This window comes from Chelonoidis abingdonii, chromosome 2, assembly GCF_003597395.2.
Source record: "Chelonoidis abingdonii isolate Lonesome George chromosome 2, CheloAbing_2.0, whole genome shotgun sequence".
Taxonomy (NCBI): domain Eukaryota; kingdom Metazoa; phylum Chordata; order Testudines; family Testudinidae; genus Chelonoidis; species Chelonoidis abingdonii.
In genome coordinates this window covers 77664134-77680338 of record NC_133770.1, presented here as the reverse complement: position 1 = coordinate 77680338, position 16205 = coordinate 77664134, and the positions used below count along the sequence as shown (strand labels likewise).

Here is a 16205-nt window from a genome sequence, read left to right as displayed (position 1 = left end):
GAAAGCTCATGCTCCAAAACATCTGTTAGTCTATAAGATGCCACAGGACTCTTTGCTGCTTTTACAGATCCAGACTAACACGGCTACCCCTCTGATACTTAAACCCATGATATGGACACAAGCCCCATGCAACTGCTCAAAGCTAGGTTTCCTCCAGAAAGCTGTGCATTCCTAGTTGCCCGTGTGTCCATCACAGTTTCCTGGAGTCAGACAGAAAATGTGTTGTTGGTATTGATCAGTCTGAAAGGCTTTCTTGTTAATGATGAGAGAATTCCAGTAATGCTAACCAACTTGCTGCAACCTCACAAACTTCTGAGGCCAGCAGACACATCCTACCATCATCACCACACCAAGGACCTCCACACTCATCTGCAGAAGAGGAGCACAGTATCAGGATTATGACCAGTGCATTTTCCTCTCCATTCCCATACTAGAGCCCTCTATCAATCAGCTCTTAAGAGTCTTCTGGGGATGCCAAGCAAGCTCCTCCTTCACCCCCATTACAGCCCAATCCTCCCCACCCCAGTCTCTGTACTCCAATCCCCTTGAATTAATTCCTGAATCACCAGCAGCCCAGAGGACCAAAGATCTGCAAAATCTGCCATGCAGCTGGGGTGTTTCCTCTCTGAGGAATTCATACAGCATATGATCCAGGCCTGCAGCAAACAGACTACAGACCCTTTTAGAAATGAGAAAGTAGCACACACATTACCACAGCCAGTTTGTGGACTATACTCAATAACTAATTGCTTGGTAACACATGCTGGTGCTAGTCTCTGCGTGGGATTGGGAAACACCTTGTCTGACAAAAGGGGACAGCAACACATTGAAGACCAGAGGTAACACATTGCCTCCCGCCAGGCCTCAGATTTGGCATCCATTTCCACCTGGAGCAGTAAGGATACCATAGAAGCCTCAGCAGAAGACTAAGCCATGGTGAATGTGACCCTAGACTCTTCAGAGCCTGCAGGAAGCTGTCACAGTGCCCTGCTATAGAGGTGGCCCTTTGGCCAGCCTCAAAGTCACTACCAATAGAGCTGAGGAAGAAGGGTAATGCTCTTCTTTTTTTCCCCTCTTATTTTATGTATGGCTTTTATCACTAGCTCTCATTATTGTGTTTGTGCATTTTCTATTGTTTTGACTTTTTAAATATGATTCATTATTCCAAGATAATTGCTGCACTGGTGCTTTTTTTCTGTTTTGTTTTCTGTAGCTTTATTTATATAATAAATCCTCTTAGGAAGCAGAACTTGAGCATTTATATTTTGCATTGTATATATGATTCACACACAGAGAGATATAGTGTATGCTGCACTTCTGTATGATAATTTAGCAACTCACCTTAATAATTCACCTCACTGAGTGTCCACTATCTAGAATTCTGATTGTCATCATTGTAATCCACTGCCACTCCTCAGATTTATTCTGGTTAGCACTGGCAATCTTAGCCTTAGCAACTGAAGGTATGTCAATGCATAAAGTACACAGCATGACAAGATTACCAGGTTGAACTTCTTGTAGCTATGGAATGTGCCACCACTGCCCACCAGATCTATCAAAGCACTTGAAGTGTATCTTAAAAATAGCAAAAGTCCTATCTAAGGATGTAAATGGAATTTTCCTCTGTGAAGGTTTACAAACAGGGTTTCTGTGTCATCAGCTAAGGGCACCTGAGAAAGTTTCTGTCACCTGTTAATTCTAGGATAAAACAGTTAATAACCTTCTATAACTGTTATTTGAGATGTATTGCACATATCCATTTCACTCTAGGTGTGTGCATGCCCCAAGTACAGTTGCTGAAAATGTTTCCCTCAATGGTATCCATCGAGGTGGCTCAAGCGCACTCTGCTGCCATGTGCCAATAGTGCCAGTAAAAGCACCCAGCCAACCCTGAACCCCCTCAGTTCCTTCCTTCCGGAAACTTCAGTGTAGAGAGCCAGGAGAGCGGGTCATGGAATGGACACATGCAACACATCTCAAAAAACAACAGTTAAGGAAGGTTAGTAACCGTTTTTTCTTCTTAGAGTGATTACACGTGTGCATTCCACATTAGGTGACTCCAGAGCAACTGATTAGATGGAGGGATTGGAGTTCATGGACACATAGACTGCAGAACAGCCCAGCCAAATTTGGCAAAATCTCTGGAATGCTAAGTGATGGCATAATTGCAGGAGAATGTGCGCACCAATGACCAGATTGCAGCTTTAAAAATATCCTGAATAGGGATCTGCACTAAGGATGCTGCTGAGGATGCTTGCAACCTTGTGGAATGAACAGTCAGGTTAGCTGATGGAGAAACACCCTCCAGATTGTAACAAATTTGAATACATGAAGTGATCCAGGACAAACTGTCTGTGAAGAGATTAGGAGACTCTTCATCCTGTCAGCTACAGCTACGAACAGTTGGGTGGTCCTTCAGAATGGTTTAGTGCTTTCCATGTAGAAAGCTAGGGCTTGTCTAATGTCCATGAGTGACGACACTGTTCATTTCTATTTCCATGCTGCTTTGGGTAAAAAACAGGTAAATTGCCTGACTGCTATGAAACCGTGAAACCACTCTCAGGAGGAAACTGGGGTGAGGACGTAAATACACCTTATCTTAAAGAAAGATTGTATACGGAGGCTCTGATGAGGGCATGGAGTTCTAAGACCCTTCTGACCAAAGTAATGGCTAAGAAAACCACTTTCCAGGAGAGAGATAATAAGGAGCAAGTTGCCAATGATTCAAATGGTGTTCCCATAAGCTTTGATAAGACTAAGTTCAAGTCAAGTCCTTGACAGTGCCTGCACAGGTGCTGGAGTCAATGCTGTCGACTTCTGCAGTAGTGAGGCAGAGGAGTACTTTGATTTAGATTGCACTCCACTCTAATCCCCATATCTGGCTGTCTTCGGTGCCAGGGATCGTCCTCTCTCAGCTGTCTGTTTCTTATACCTTTTCATAGGCCCTGGGGATGGTGATCAGTGCTGGAACTCCAGTATGGAGGAAGAGCACTCCTTACCAACGCTGAGGCATTTGGTGCCGAGTCTGACCAGCCTGGCTCAGAAGGAGGTCTCAGTGCTGCCTCCATAAGCAAAAACTTCAGCCTGGCCTCCAGGCCCTTTTTCATGTGAGGCTTAATGTCCCTGCAGATCTGGCAATGGTTGCCAATGCGAACTTCTCCCAGGCACTTGAGATGTTTGAGTCTGGGACACTCAGGGGCATAGTCTTGTTGCAGGAGTTGCATGGCTTAAAGTCCAGTGAACAAGGCATGCTTTAGCACTAGGGAACAGGCAAAAATTCCAGTAAAACACAAAGCCACAGAACTTCACTAAAATTAGATAAAATTGACTATAACTACAGCTAACAACAACTAACTATGTACAGAAAAAGAAAAAAAAGACCACTGAGAGAGCTTGCAAAGAAAGGATGCCAGTTTCAGCAACTGTCATGGGTAGTAAGAGGGAACTGAGGAGGCAGGGCTCAGCTGTTTCTTTACATTTGTGCTATTGGCACACAGTAGCAGAGGGTGCTCGAGCTGCCTCAGCGGCTACCAGAAAGGGAAAAATTTCTGGTGACTGTGCTCTGGAAGCACACACACCGTGAGTGGAATGCACATGTGTAATCACTCAAAGAAGAACAATGTATAACTAATACACACTAATACTTTATAAACATATAGCTGTGTGTTTAAGTGCCTTTGGAAAAATTTATCCTGTACCTCTGAACTTGAATCTGTCCAGGTTTGATTAGTCCTGTTGGACTTGAATGTATGGTATGAGTAGGAAAAAGTCATGATATGGTTCTGGATAATGGGTTCTATGAACAGCAGTTCAGCATTGCAGAATGTCATCATGTTCATGGAGTATGATTATTTCCTGTACGTATAGGCTGCCTATGTCACTCTGAGTGGCCTCTGGAGACGTGAATATAGAATCCCTTGACAGATAAAACTTTGCTATTTCAGAGCACACCTGCATTTTTATCTATATTTAGGGAAACTAATGTAGCAACTAGGACTCCAAAGAAGCACTCCTAGGAATCAGTGTAAGCATGCCAGTGGGCAACTGGAGAAACATGCAAAAGGGACTGGCAGGAAGAAATGGTCTATCAAATCATATTTAGAGAGGAAAAATGTATGGGACTTAACAAAACAGAGGACATGCAAAGAGCATCTCAGGATAGATAGGGATGACAGAGCCTTGTTTGTTCCCTAAGCAATGTCTGATAGCATGAGAAAGATTCAGATTCAAAGGTAGAGGTGACTGGCTGGCTGATACCAGTGATGTTATTGATGGCCCTGTGATATGACCCTATTGGCAAGATTTCCAGGCTTTGATTGCCTCTAATGTAAAATAAATGTGCTGCCTTTAACTCTCTAGGTCCTCATACAGCTTCTCATAGAGGTGTTCATCATTTGTTTCTCTACTTTGAGGAACCTGCTCTTCTGGCATATTCAGGAAGCTGACACACTGGCCCCATTTCTCAGATCTAACTGGGCTGCTCTTGGTAAAGGACCCAAGGAGGAGGGAAATGTGACCTTTTATCACCTTTTCATCTCCCCAGTTGGCAGGATTCAGATACAGTATTCTTGCTTGTACCTTTGCTGCTTGCCTTTGCGTTCCACTCTTCCCAAACACTGTGCCTTCCTCCTCCTCCTCCTTTTCCTCCTCTCAAGCTCTCTGGCTTCATCCTTTCTCCTCACTCCATGCAAACATACCCACACTCCTCCCTGAATTGAAGTGCTCCATATTTATGTGAACACATGCACACATGCACGAAAATCACACATAAATGACTGCCATACCTCTCTGAAAACAAACTGTACATGCCTACCTCTGAGGCCCTGCCAGCAAGCCCACCAATTCTGCACATCCATTTAGTAAGTCCTTAAGTGGCTTTTCTGACAATGATGTGCCAGGTTATCTTTCCTTGTGCAATCATTTGCACATGCACAAATTGGGTCCCATAAATGCATGGACGAAAACTGGTAAGTTTAAGGTACAAGTCAGTTTAACATCTGACATTTTCAATAAGTCTCATTGCCTAGCACTGCCACAGCTGCCCCAGATTATGTAGCAATCCTAGTCTCCACATAGTCTGGGATAGCTGTGGAAGCGACGTATTGGCAAGATATTTGGGTGAGATTAAATACTCCATACACAGTTGAGGTTAAAACTTGCTTCCACTTACAAACACACATAGACACACACAACCACTAGTAACTAATACTGGACCAATCTGCCAGAAATCGCCTCTTAACCCAAAGTAGAGTTATTCTACAAAGTTTGGAGCAAATCATATGAAGCATTTGGGCAAGATGACGGTTCAAAAACTGAGAATGATTTCATTTCTTGACATTTTCCAAGTTACTTTTTAGCTTTTCATATCTCCATGCCTTAGAAACTAAAATGTTTTAGTATCTGCTGACCTTGGTAAGGACAAACTTTTGCCTTTGATTAAATATGGAGCAAAGAGAGATGGGAGGAAAATAATTAGCTATTAAAAGTGGTTTCCAGATACTTAGAAAGTCTTCACATCCTCAAAACACACTCCATAAAGTTTAAAAAGTTGCATCAGGGCATTTTATAATGTCTATGGGGCCCAGATGTGACTTTCCATACTGCATGATTCTGATGTGTACTTCCTGTACCGATGCCCACTTCATAAAGTTCTCTTGACCCCAAAGTGGACCATATACCACCTCCTTCAAATCCTTACTCAAAACTTACTTCTTTCGGTTAGCTCTATACCAGTGACATTCTCCCTGGGCTTCTTTCCACACTCGTCCAGTGTTAAGGTATCTCCCAACAGTAGACTGATACATTGTTTTATACTTTGTCCTCCCATACCCACCTCCCCATCTTCTGTTTATAGTCATCCCTGCTGTGTTTTGTCTAGTTTGCTATGTAAATGGCTCAAGGGAGAGACCTGGCATTTTTAAAATCTCTGCAGAGCACAATTCACATCTATGATGCTATATAATAATAAGTAATAATTTTGGTAGATATTTACAACTTTAATTACATTTCATCAAATGCAGGAATCTTGTAATTGCATTAAGTTTGGATTCAGAGACACATTTTCTGCTGGAAGAGTCTGGCAGTGAGTACAGTCCTAGTAATATCCTCAGTGAGGACACAATCATTAGTTACTGGTGAAGAGGAGGTGTCAGTGGTGCTTGAGGCAGTTGCTGAAATCAATTAACAGGGAGCCTGTGTTAATAAGAGGCAGAGGTTCCACTCCTTTTTTTCACCCTCTAATCAAACGTAATAGTTATTTGTGGGTGACCTGAAACTAATGTGGACAGCGTGTTCTTGGTACAGTATTTTCAGATATTGCTAATATTGTTGCTCTGACCAACTTGTGTAATACAATTACCTGAAGGTGAATCCTTTTTACAGAAATAAACTCTGAAGCTGTAGGCCGAGATGTTTATAGTAACTGAACTCTGAGGCCAAACAACTATTTGTTTATTAGCCTATGCTTTGGGCCCTTATCCTGCAACACTTATTTACCCAAAGAGTTCAATTTAATTCAATAGAGCTTCTTACTTACCATTTACATAACAAGACAGTCCTATTTAGTAGATTTTTAAATGAAAAGGACAGGAATGTTTCAAAACATGTTAGCTGGCCATGATGAGCTATTGAATAATTATTGTATTGTGCTGGTTAATCATGGCTACCTAGCACATTTTAAAGTGACTGTCCTTGTCTGCACTAAGAGCTAAATTGTATTTTATGTTGTGTTAGTTAAAATATGTTAGTTAACACAGTTTCTCACACAATGTTTTTTCCCTTAACTTTCCCTTGCTCTATCAGCAAGTAATGTAAACAAATAATTTAAACAAATATACAACAGTTATTCTAGGGACAGGAGCCTTATAGAATTGGGCGAGGAAGAGAGATAGGAGAAGAGAGTAATGGGGAAAGCAGGAAAGGAGACATTAATTATGGAGACCTTTAATATGTTTAAGCTCTTTGGGACAGTGATTGTCTTTTATTATACATCACACAGTGCAACAGGGCCCTCACTGAGAACTCTGGGGATTACTTGAACACACATTTATTTATTTATTTTCCCTTTGAGCAGTTTCAGTTGTAGTTTCTTTGCTCATCAGTATTTTTTGAGAATGGGTTATTGGGAAATAACTGTACAGTGAATATGTAAATCCCAATTCTCTGAGTAATTATTGCTGGAAGCCAATCAGAGTATAGGGATTCGCATATTGTACAGCTAGTGCGAATAATTACAGTCATTATATGAATGAGATTCCCACAACCAATCAGGCTCCAGGGAACTGTATAACTGAGAAAAACAATGAACAGTTTATGTATCAATAACTCTACAGCATCTCTGCATTCTAATTGGTTTAGTCAATTCCATTTCAGTATAATGATAAATATCTGGGCAACATGGAAACATCTTGGAACCATAAATGTTCACCACATGAACTGAGAACCTAAAAACACTACGACTGTCTACAGCTATAGTGGAAATACTTTGTTTGTAACACAATGGATATTAGTCTTTCTAGCTTAATTGATCTCCATTGTTTGTAGCCACAAATTTCTTACAAGCTGGCACCCAACTGTTGGTTATGAACTCCTGTGAACACTAGACAAGCTTTACTTCACTGGAAGGAATATATCATGTACTGGCCAACCACTGTACTAGCATATGCTTAAGTGCTTTCCTGAATAAGGTTGCTTTTTTGAATCATCGCCTAAATATGTACCTGTTTAAATCATGCACTGTACTGGATGCAATGTCAAATCTACTCAAGTGTATATTATTATAATTTAATATTTATTTGTATAAATAGGAACTTCAGCCATGGGTCAGGACTCTATTGTACAAGGTGCTGTACAAACAGAACCAAAAGATGGTAGTATACATCCTCTGGTGGCATGCCCTCCAGAGGATCAACACCCTAATAATACTGCTGCAGCAACTATTAATTCTTCTTTAGCCCAATGCCAGCATCCTGTATTTTCTTAGCAGATAGCTCTTAGTTCTATCCCTGATGCTTCAAGTGCAACCATGGCGTTCATTGTGGCTGTGGATTTGTTACATAATCATCCACACGTGCACCTCATTTCCCTCTGTAATGAGTATGACTAGAAATAGTACCAAGTTTTAATGAAATTCCAACATTACAATGAAAATATCTGTGCTTGTCCCAGGAACCATTCACTATGTGATTGGCTTTTCAAGCTTCATCCTCTTATTGATCATTTAGATGAAAAATGTAAACAGCTGCTCACCCTTTGCCAAAAAATTCTCTTGCTATTTATTCAAGGGGAGAATCATTTTTAAATAGTATATTTCCCTATCACCAGATTTGTTCAACTTGGTACTGGAAGCAGTAATGGATGTAGCACTGAGAGATGAAAAGAGAGGAGTCACATTATATGGGAGGACGTAAATCACATTAGAGTCACAGATGATACTGAATTCATTTCACTGACCAAGGAAGTTTTACAGAGAATAACTGACCAGGTGGACCAGGAAAGCAGAAACTTTGGATTGAAGATCAGTATGGAGAAGAAAAAAATATGGCAACTGGAAGACAAGAGGAAGAGTTAGAGGCAAAGAGTTAGAGGAAGGAGTTAGAGGCAAAGAACTAGAACATACACATAGAAAAATCTGTTTGCCTTGGAGGACTAGTATTAAAGAATGGGAACTGTAAAAATGATATAAAAAGTAGAATCAGACTAGCCGCTACAGTGTTTGGAAAACTGCAGATTTGAAAGGCTAAAAACATTTAGATACACTGTTTTTTTGGTTTTATCTGAGACAACGGTTATGCTGATACTGCTGTATGGATCTAAATGTTGAAGTATGAGGGAAGACAATGAATGAAATATATTGACTGAAGAATTGAACTGGTTATGGGGAATACTGAGAGTTTCAAGACTGCAGAAAATAAAAAATGAAGTGACAAGAAAATGGCTAGGGCATAAAATGTTTTTACACAAGATTCAAGAAGGATGATTGAGATGGTTTGGACAAGTGTCAAGAATGGACCCAAAAAGGATACTATACCTGGCAATACATACCAGAGTGCAAGGAGGAACTAGCAATAGAAGATGACCCAGAATGCATCGGATAGACATAATGAAGAATGACATAGAACAAAATGTTTTTAAGTGAAAAAAGCGGTAAAGCTGGCACAAAACGAAAAGTGACGGAAAGAAATCATTTGGCCCCATTGCAGCTGAGTGAAGGGTGAGTCAAAGAGAAAATACTCCCCTTGCAGAGTGCCCAGTGCTTCATAAAACTTTACAAAACTTACCTGGGAATTCTATCAATGTACCAGAAAAGACCACAGCCTTTGAATATTACCATTTTCTCCATACTGTCTCCTTTGTTTTAGGGAGATTTTTTGTTTATTTCTATGTACAAAGACATACTTTTATATGTGGCATTATAGGACTCCAGCATTTGATATGACTTCTGCACCACTCCTGTGTGTTTGATGTACCCTGAATGTTGCTTCATTATCAATGTTTGAGAGACCTCAGAAGTTGATTCCCCACCCTCTACAACTGTTACCTAATACTTAAAACTAATGTAAAAGTGGTATAAGACCTCATTCTTCTCTTGCTGGGCTCTAGATGCACCACTTGCAAATAAAATGATTCTAAATATATATTCTTTTACTTAGGTTTTTATTATTTGACACATCTGCTTAAGGTATAACAGCAAACTGAAATAGCTTCTCAAAACACCTGATATAGCTGGCAACAACCAGGAAAAGCTAGTATGAGGATCCACGTCTCTAGAACCTGGATCTGCTGGTGCTGAGCAACTACTGCCTTTATGCTATCACCCACCAGCTGTTCCAGAGCAGCCATTAACAGGCTCTCAGCCTTGTGGACCCAAGTACCACAGGATATGCCATCCACAGAAGGCCTGATTGACAGTGTTCTCAGGGTCCTTGATTGGTCCAGGCACACTACCTATGCCTGCAGATTCTTCAGCTTGCTGCTACAACAGACCTTGCTCCAGCCTTGTTCCCAGCCTTACTCCAGTCCTGTTCCCTTCTGCTCCTGCCTTGCTCCAGCTCTGCTTCCTTTCCAGGCTTCTGACCATCAGCTCTGGTTCCAGGCTGACTCCAGCTCCACCCACTAGACTAGCCCCTATGGAGACGATGGCTAGTGCTTAGCAATTAAGTAGGAGCTGGAAGCAGGGCTGTCCATAGCCATTTGGGTGCCTTACACAAGCAGCCCCCCCATGGGGGGCTTTGTGGGGCCCCAGGCCTCCCTCCCCCAGGGTCTGGGAGGCAGGAGCTGTGGGGGGCCACTTTTGGGGAGCCCATAGGCCCAGAGTAGCCTGGGGGATTAGTAAGGTGCTGGGAGCAGCCTGCTCCACTTCCCTCACCCCAGCCCCAGCCATGTCACTTGGGGGAGGGAGTTTGGGGGGAGGGATCCCCCACTCACCAGCAGCAGCGGGAAATGGAGCAGCCAGGCCCCAGCCCACTCTACTCCACCAGCTCCCAGCTGCAACACTCCTCTTCCCACCGCTGGTGAGAGCCGGGGGGCGGTCCTTTCCCCAACCTGAGCAACATGACTGGGGCCAGGGCAAGGGAGTGGAGCAGGCTGGAGCTGCGTCTCTCCGCTCCCTGCCACCGGTGAGTGCAGGGGGCGATCTTTTCCCCACACTGACCACAGGTGGGAAGCAGAGTGCAGCGGCTGGGAGCTGGCAGAGTAGAGCAGGCAGGGGCTGGGTTACTCCACTTCCCGCCGCCGCCGGTGAGTGCGGGGTTGCTGGGGGAAGAGGTGGAATGGGGGCGGGCTGGGGCGGAGCAGGGGGGAAGGGTAAGAGGCAGGACAGAGGGAGTTGTCGGGGCCCCACAGCTCCCTAGGGACGGCCCTGATTCTTGCAGGGGGGGCCAGCCAAGGGATAGGGCTGGTCACCGGGGCTGGTGCTGCTGCATATGCAGCATGCAGCTGCCTAGGGCACCATAAAATTTGGAGCCCTACGCAGCTGTGTATGCTGCATATGCCTAAGATGGTTCTGGCTAGAAGTAACATACAGTGACAGAAAGTATTTGTACCTTCTCATGACAATATACAATTAAGGTAGAATTGTAGATTCTAGCAGAAGTTAAGATACACGCAATAAATGTATCTGAGTTGAGAGTACATCAAACACAGAGGAGCGGTGCAGAAGTTATATCAAATGCTGGAGTCCTATGATGCCATATGCAAAAGGATGCCTTTGTATTTAAAAACGAACAACCCTTCCCCATCCCCCCACCTCCAAAAAAGGGAAAGAATATGGAGAAAAAGGTAATATTAAAAGGATGTGGTCCTTTCTGGGTTTCTATAGGGAGGTCATTTCCAGCCTAATACTGAATGCATTCAACAGTATTGTCAAAGCATGGTCTTCTTCCTCTCAGAGCTTACACACTAGCACCACTCTCACATAGATATGAGGTAGAAGAGCATTCTGAGTAATGGCATCCAAATAAGCACACAAAGCACTTCAGAATTCCTATATCAAGCACTAGCACAATAGCTTTTGAACTAGAATACAATGTACCCAGCCCAAATAGGCTTATTTTTCTTGTAACCTTATTATACTTATTTTCACGTAAATATGCAGAAAGTTCTTCAATGTGGAGCTGTTTCAAGGGGTTTTTGCATCTGCAGTCTAGGTATAACGTGGAAGACATGGATACGCCTGTAAATGCACTGGGTTCCTTTGTACATACTTGAAAAAATTGAGTTATGGAAGTTTTTTCCTCATCGTTTAAAATAAAAAATAGAACAAAAATTTCCAACTTAGATGTGTTAAGTTAGGCACTAAATCCCTATGAAGACACCTACTGAAGAGCCTGATTTTCAAAGGTGCTGAAAACCCATAGGTTTGGAGACGCAGCTGCTCAGCATCTTTGAAAATCAGAATGTTTTCCTATAGGTGTCTCAGTAAGACCTAAAAGTCTTTCTTTAGTTGCTTAAATTTAATTATTTTTATCTTAGTGTCTGTTCTAGCATGTATAGAGACATGTTAGGGTCACAAGTTGCTATTACCACAGACAACTTTCACAGCCAAATCCTTGACTAAATAAGCGCTTTCAAAGATACCATTCCTCTATTATAACTGTAAGCATGTGAGTAGTCTCACTGAAGTCAATGGGACTAATCACATATTTAAAAGTAAGCGTGTGTTTTGACGTTTTACTACATTGGGGCCTACCAGTTTTCAGAATGTTTGATGGACCAGAGAAACCTGAGATCCACTAAAAAGACATTGAAACACCTTTCTAATGGGGTATCCTGCAAAATTCAAAGGTATGTCTATTTTCAGTAGGCCGTTGATTTGACAAGGTTTCATTTTGAGACACTGTGAAAAACATAGCTTTACTGGTCATGAGCCTGATCCAGCTCTCACTTAGGTCAACAGCAAAACTTCTAATTGTCTTCAGGGAAAGTGGAAGTGCACCCTAAAACATAATGCTTTTTATTACTCAGGTAAAATCCTGGGAAGCAAGGGCTGAAGGTGGAATCCTGAGATACCCTGAAATCCTAATTTTTGGAAAATTTTAGGAAAAATGTGTGTGTGTGAGTATCTATCTATAATATGCCAGAGGATCTCATTGTTACTTATGTTCTTTATCATTTACACGTGGGATGCTTTATAGCTATGAAACGCGGCTCTTAATCAAGCTGCCCTTGATGTCTATTTAATAGTTAAACAAGCAAAGATCATGTTATTTCTGTCCATTTAGAAGAATCTTATATGATGTTTCATGCAATATTTGGGGTTTTTTGGATTTTGATTTAGAAAAGTATTGTTTTCCCATGTTATTATAAAATGTGTTGGACTGCATTACCATTTTAATGACTTTTCCCCACATTTTCAATGCAATTGTTTCTTAAGGGACCCAAAAGAATTTGGCATTAATGAGAAGTATAAATTGTCCTGGAAAAGCATCCAGAAAAGGTTCATACAGTTAGTGAGGTTTGAAATAGCATAGCGCTCCCCACAAATGTAACCTGCAGGCACTGCAAATACTTTTGGCAACAGCAGGGTTAAAACAGAACCCATGTTGGGTAAGAAAAGGACACATCAAAATACCTTTGAAAGACTACACCTAGAAAAAAAAGTATTTTGATTCTAAGTCAAGCAATTGCTGACAAATATATAGGAAAACATCAGTAGAATACTCATTTACCTATACCTGTTAATTAGCTAACTGTAGTCAAGACTTTTCTAGTACTCATTTCACCTACAGTCATATGTGTTATTTGCCTTCCTTGCTGGTAGAACATTAGACAGACTATGTGATGCATCAAAAAGTAACTACTGAGCATACATTTCTGCTGATGGCAGGATTTTTAAATGCTCAAGGCATTGGCTCAGCCAACACATATGAAAATAGCAGCATTAGCTTTACATATTAATTATTCTGTAAACTAATATTGAAGGAATACATTTAAAGTTCTGTTAGTAACATCATGCACAAAAATGATTCCTAAAACTGAACATACACAGTCATTTAAATATGTTACAGTAATATGCATTCATGACAGAATTAAATATTCATACATTCAAGGGAGACTGAAATGCTATCTACATATATTAGAATATTTAAAGCCATCAGTTATCATTTTAAAAAATAAAAACCTTTTATTCACCTTACTTAGCCATACAGGCCCTGTTCAAATTATCAATCTTTAATATACTGTTTTTTTAATAAAACAATTGTACTGATTTTACAAGATGTTCAACAAATCAAAAAGTATCTCAGCTATGAAACACATATGTAAATACTGTGAACTGGCGGTCTCCAGTAAAAGATACAATGATTTCAAAATATTCAAGATAATCCAACTTTAGCTCTATAAATATGTGGCCTGAAATAGTTATTGCACTAATGTATTTAATTACTGGTTTACATTGTTTCATTGTATAAGTGTTTCCTTACACATGTCTAACATAAAATAAAACTGTACTAATAGTAAAACTACTTTTTGAAATATAGCTCACTTTTAGTACAATGCAACATTTTGAAATGTGATTAAAATTTATTCATGTGATCTCTATTCACTTAGAAAACTGCAGATTTCAATGAAACTTTAAGAATTTTTTATCATTAATTTTACATAGAATGCAAAATTCATTATTATATTAAAACTTATGCATTTGTCAGTATGTCTGTTACGTATCTATACACGTACAATTTATAGGCTTCAGTTAAGTAAACCCATGCTGGGAAATATTAATGGAAATGAAGACAATGCCTACAGACAAAAGCACTGATTAATGCACTCCGCTAACATTATCTTAATGGCAATATTTTCTACTCCATTCTCCTTACTTTATGATTCATTTAGCAGAAGATATATAAGCACCAAAGAATGCAATTTGACCCATTTCTCATAGATCTGTTACCCAAAGATTTTCATTCAGTACAGTAGTAAGCAGCTGTCCCCTAGTCTACAATGACACAGCAGGGTTGAAGAAACAGATTTACTAGGCTTCTTTCCTTACAGGTAACTCGCCTCTTGCCCTTAGCTAAAAAAGGATGGTAAGGGTGAAGAGGCACTCACAGTACTAAACCCTGAAAGTAAGGTAAACTTTAGTGCCAACATTTTATCATTTTCAATTTCTCCTAATCCAAGCTCTATAAAGCCACTTTCAACGCACTGTACATAGAACAATGCATTTGAGACAAATGCACATCATTTATGTTTGAATGGGCAGAGAAGTGCTTTCTATCCATTGCTATTTTGCTATGACCCTCCTCATTTCCCTTGTCCTTAAACAACCTTTTCCACTCTGTCTGTACACGTCTTCTTTACATTTAAAAAGAAAATAACCATCTTTAATAATAATAAAACATCATAATAATAATCAGGGTACACTTCTTCCTAGTAAGGCTAGATGCTTTCACTTCCCAAAGTCATCCTCCTCTTCATTCCCTACAGAATGGATTCCCACCCCTACTCTAATTTCCTATCTAACCGCAAGCGATCATAGTTTATAAAGGAAGGCTCCTCTGCTGTGCTTGGCGATGCCCGTTTTAAAGGCGGCGGACCTACCTTTTTGTCTTCTTTCTCACTGTTTTGCCTCTTCTCTGGATTATTACTGTCACTAGCAGTTGCACTTTCCCCTGCCTGCCCATCCTGCTGTTGCTGCTGCTGCTGCTGACAGCCTCCAGACCCCTGCGAGTGGGGGATGGGCTCTGGGCACTGAGAAACTCCCTTAACATCCATCTCCATCTTCCAATTCACTGTATTTCAAGACAAAAGCAGACAAAATACTTTCCACCACCCAGCGTCTTTCTTTTTTCAGGAGGCCGTGGCACGCATGGCTCTGGCTGCCTCTTCTGCACCGATCCGGTGGCTGCAATTCCCCCCTAGATCCTCCAGACTTTTGTATCTAGCGTGTGTGTGTGTGTGTGTGTCCTTGGTGCGATGGCCTTCAATCGCCCCTAAATAGCAAACGCTAACTAAGCAGATCGTTAGCGACTAAGATCAACTCCCTGCCCCAGTCTAATTGTGGTGATTATTTACTTTATGTTATCTATGTCCCAGGCCCGGACAAGCCTTTTTGGCTGCAGCCCTTTGAACAAAGTTAACTGGCGGGAGCTAAACTGGGGGCGGGGGGAAGGGGAAGAGAAGCGAGGGGAAATCGCTGGGATTTAACACAGTGAAACTGACAATAACCCGGTAATGTCAAGTAAAAGTTAAACCTCCCCCTTTCTCCCCTCCCCCCGCCCTCCCTCTCCTATCCAGATCCTAGGCAAGCACAATACAGCAAAGGAAAAGAAGCGAATTCAGACCTGAGCAAGGTGCTGGTGACGAGGAGGACAGACGAGCATTTATCCGATTGTTGCCTTTATTTCCCCCCACACACCCGGCCAACCCCACCTCCCTTCTATAGCAAACGTGGTCTCCTTGATGTTAATCTCCTCTCCGTGGTCTATGTGTATGTGTGTGACTGGAGCTCCCTCTCTCTCAGTCTGCCAGCGCCACGCAGCATTGCACAAGGAGAACTGGAGTAAGGAGAAAAACAAGAGCAAATTCAGGCAGGAAATCTAAACCAGTACCAGCCACCGGTTCCCCAGTTTTATTTTTAAAAAACCAAGTAAATAAAATATTGGAGAGAGAGAGAAAAATCCTGTGTAAATAGTTTAATATCAAGCGAGACTACAATGTGCACGCAGGATTATTTTATTCCCTATGATAGCTACTTTACATTGGAAGTT

At 41.4% G+C, this 16205-nt stretch overlaps 1 protein-coding gene across 4 annotated transcripts in view; it reads right to left on the bottom strand.

Moving 5' to 3' along the window:
* RBMS3 (RNA binding motif single stranded interacting protein 3) overlaps positions 1-15891 on the bottom strand; it is a 1007942-nt gene extending 992051 nt beyond the window's left edge. Inside the window, exons 1-2 of one of the 4 annotated variants that reach the window (XM_032790015.2) lie at positions 15780-15891; positions 15037-15227 (exon numbers count right to left, since the gene is read on the bottom strand). In XM_032790015.2, the coding sequence (XP_032645906.2) occupies positions 15037-15216 (180 nt within the window). In that variant the 5' untranslated portion in view covers positions 15217-15227; positions 15780-15891. The remainder of the gene's footprint in view (positions 1-15036; positions 15228-15779) is intronic. The other 3 variants (XM_075062478.1, XM_075062476.1, XM_075062479.1) reach the window with 3 other exon arrangements.
* Between the last annotated feature and the right edge of the window lie 314 nt (positions 15892-16205).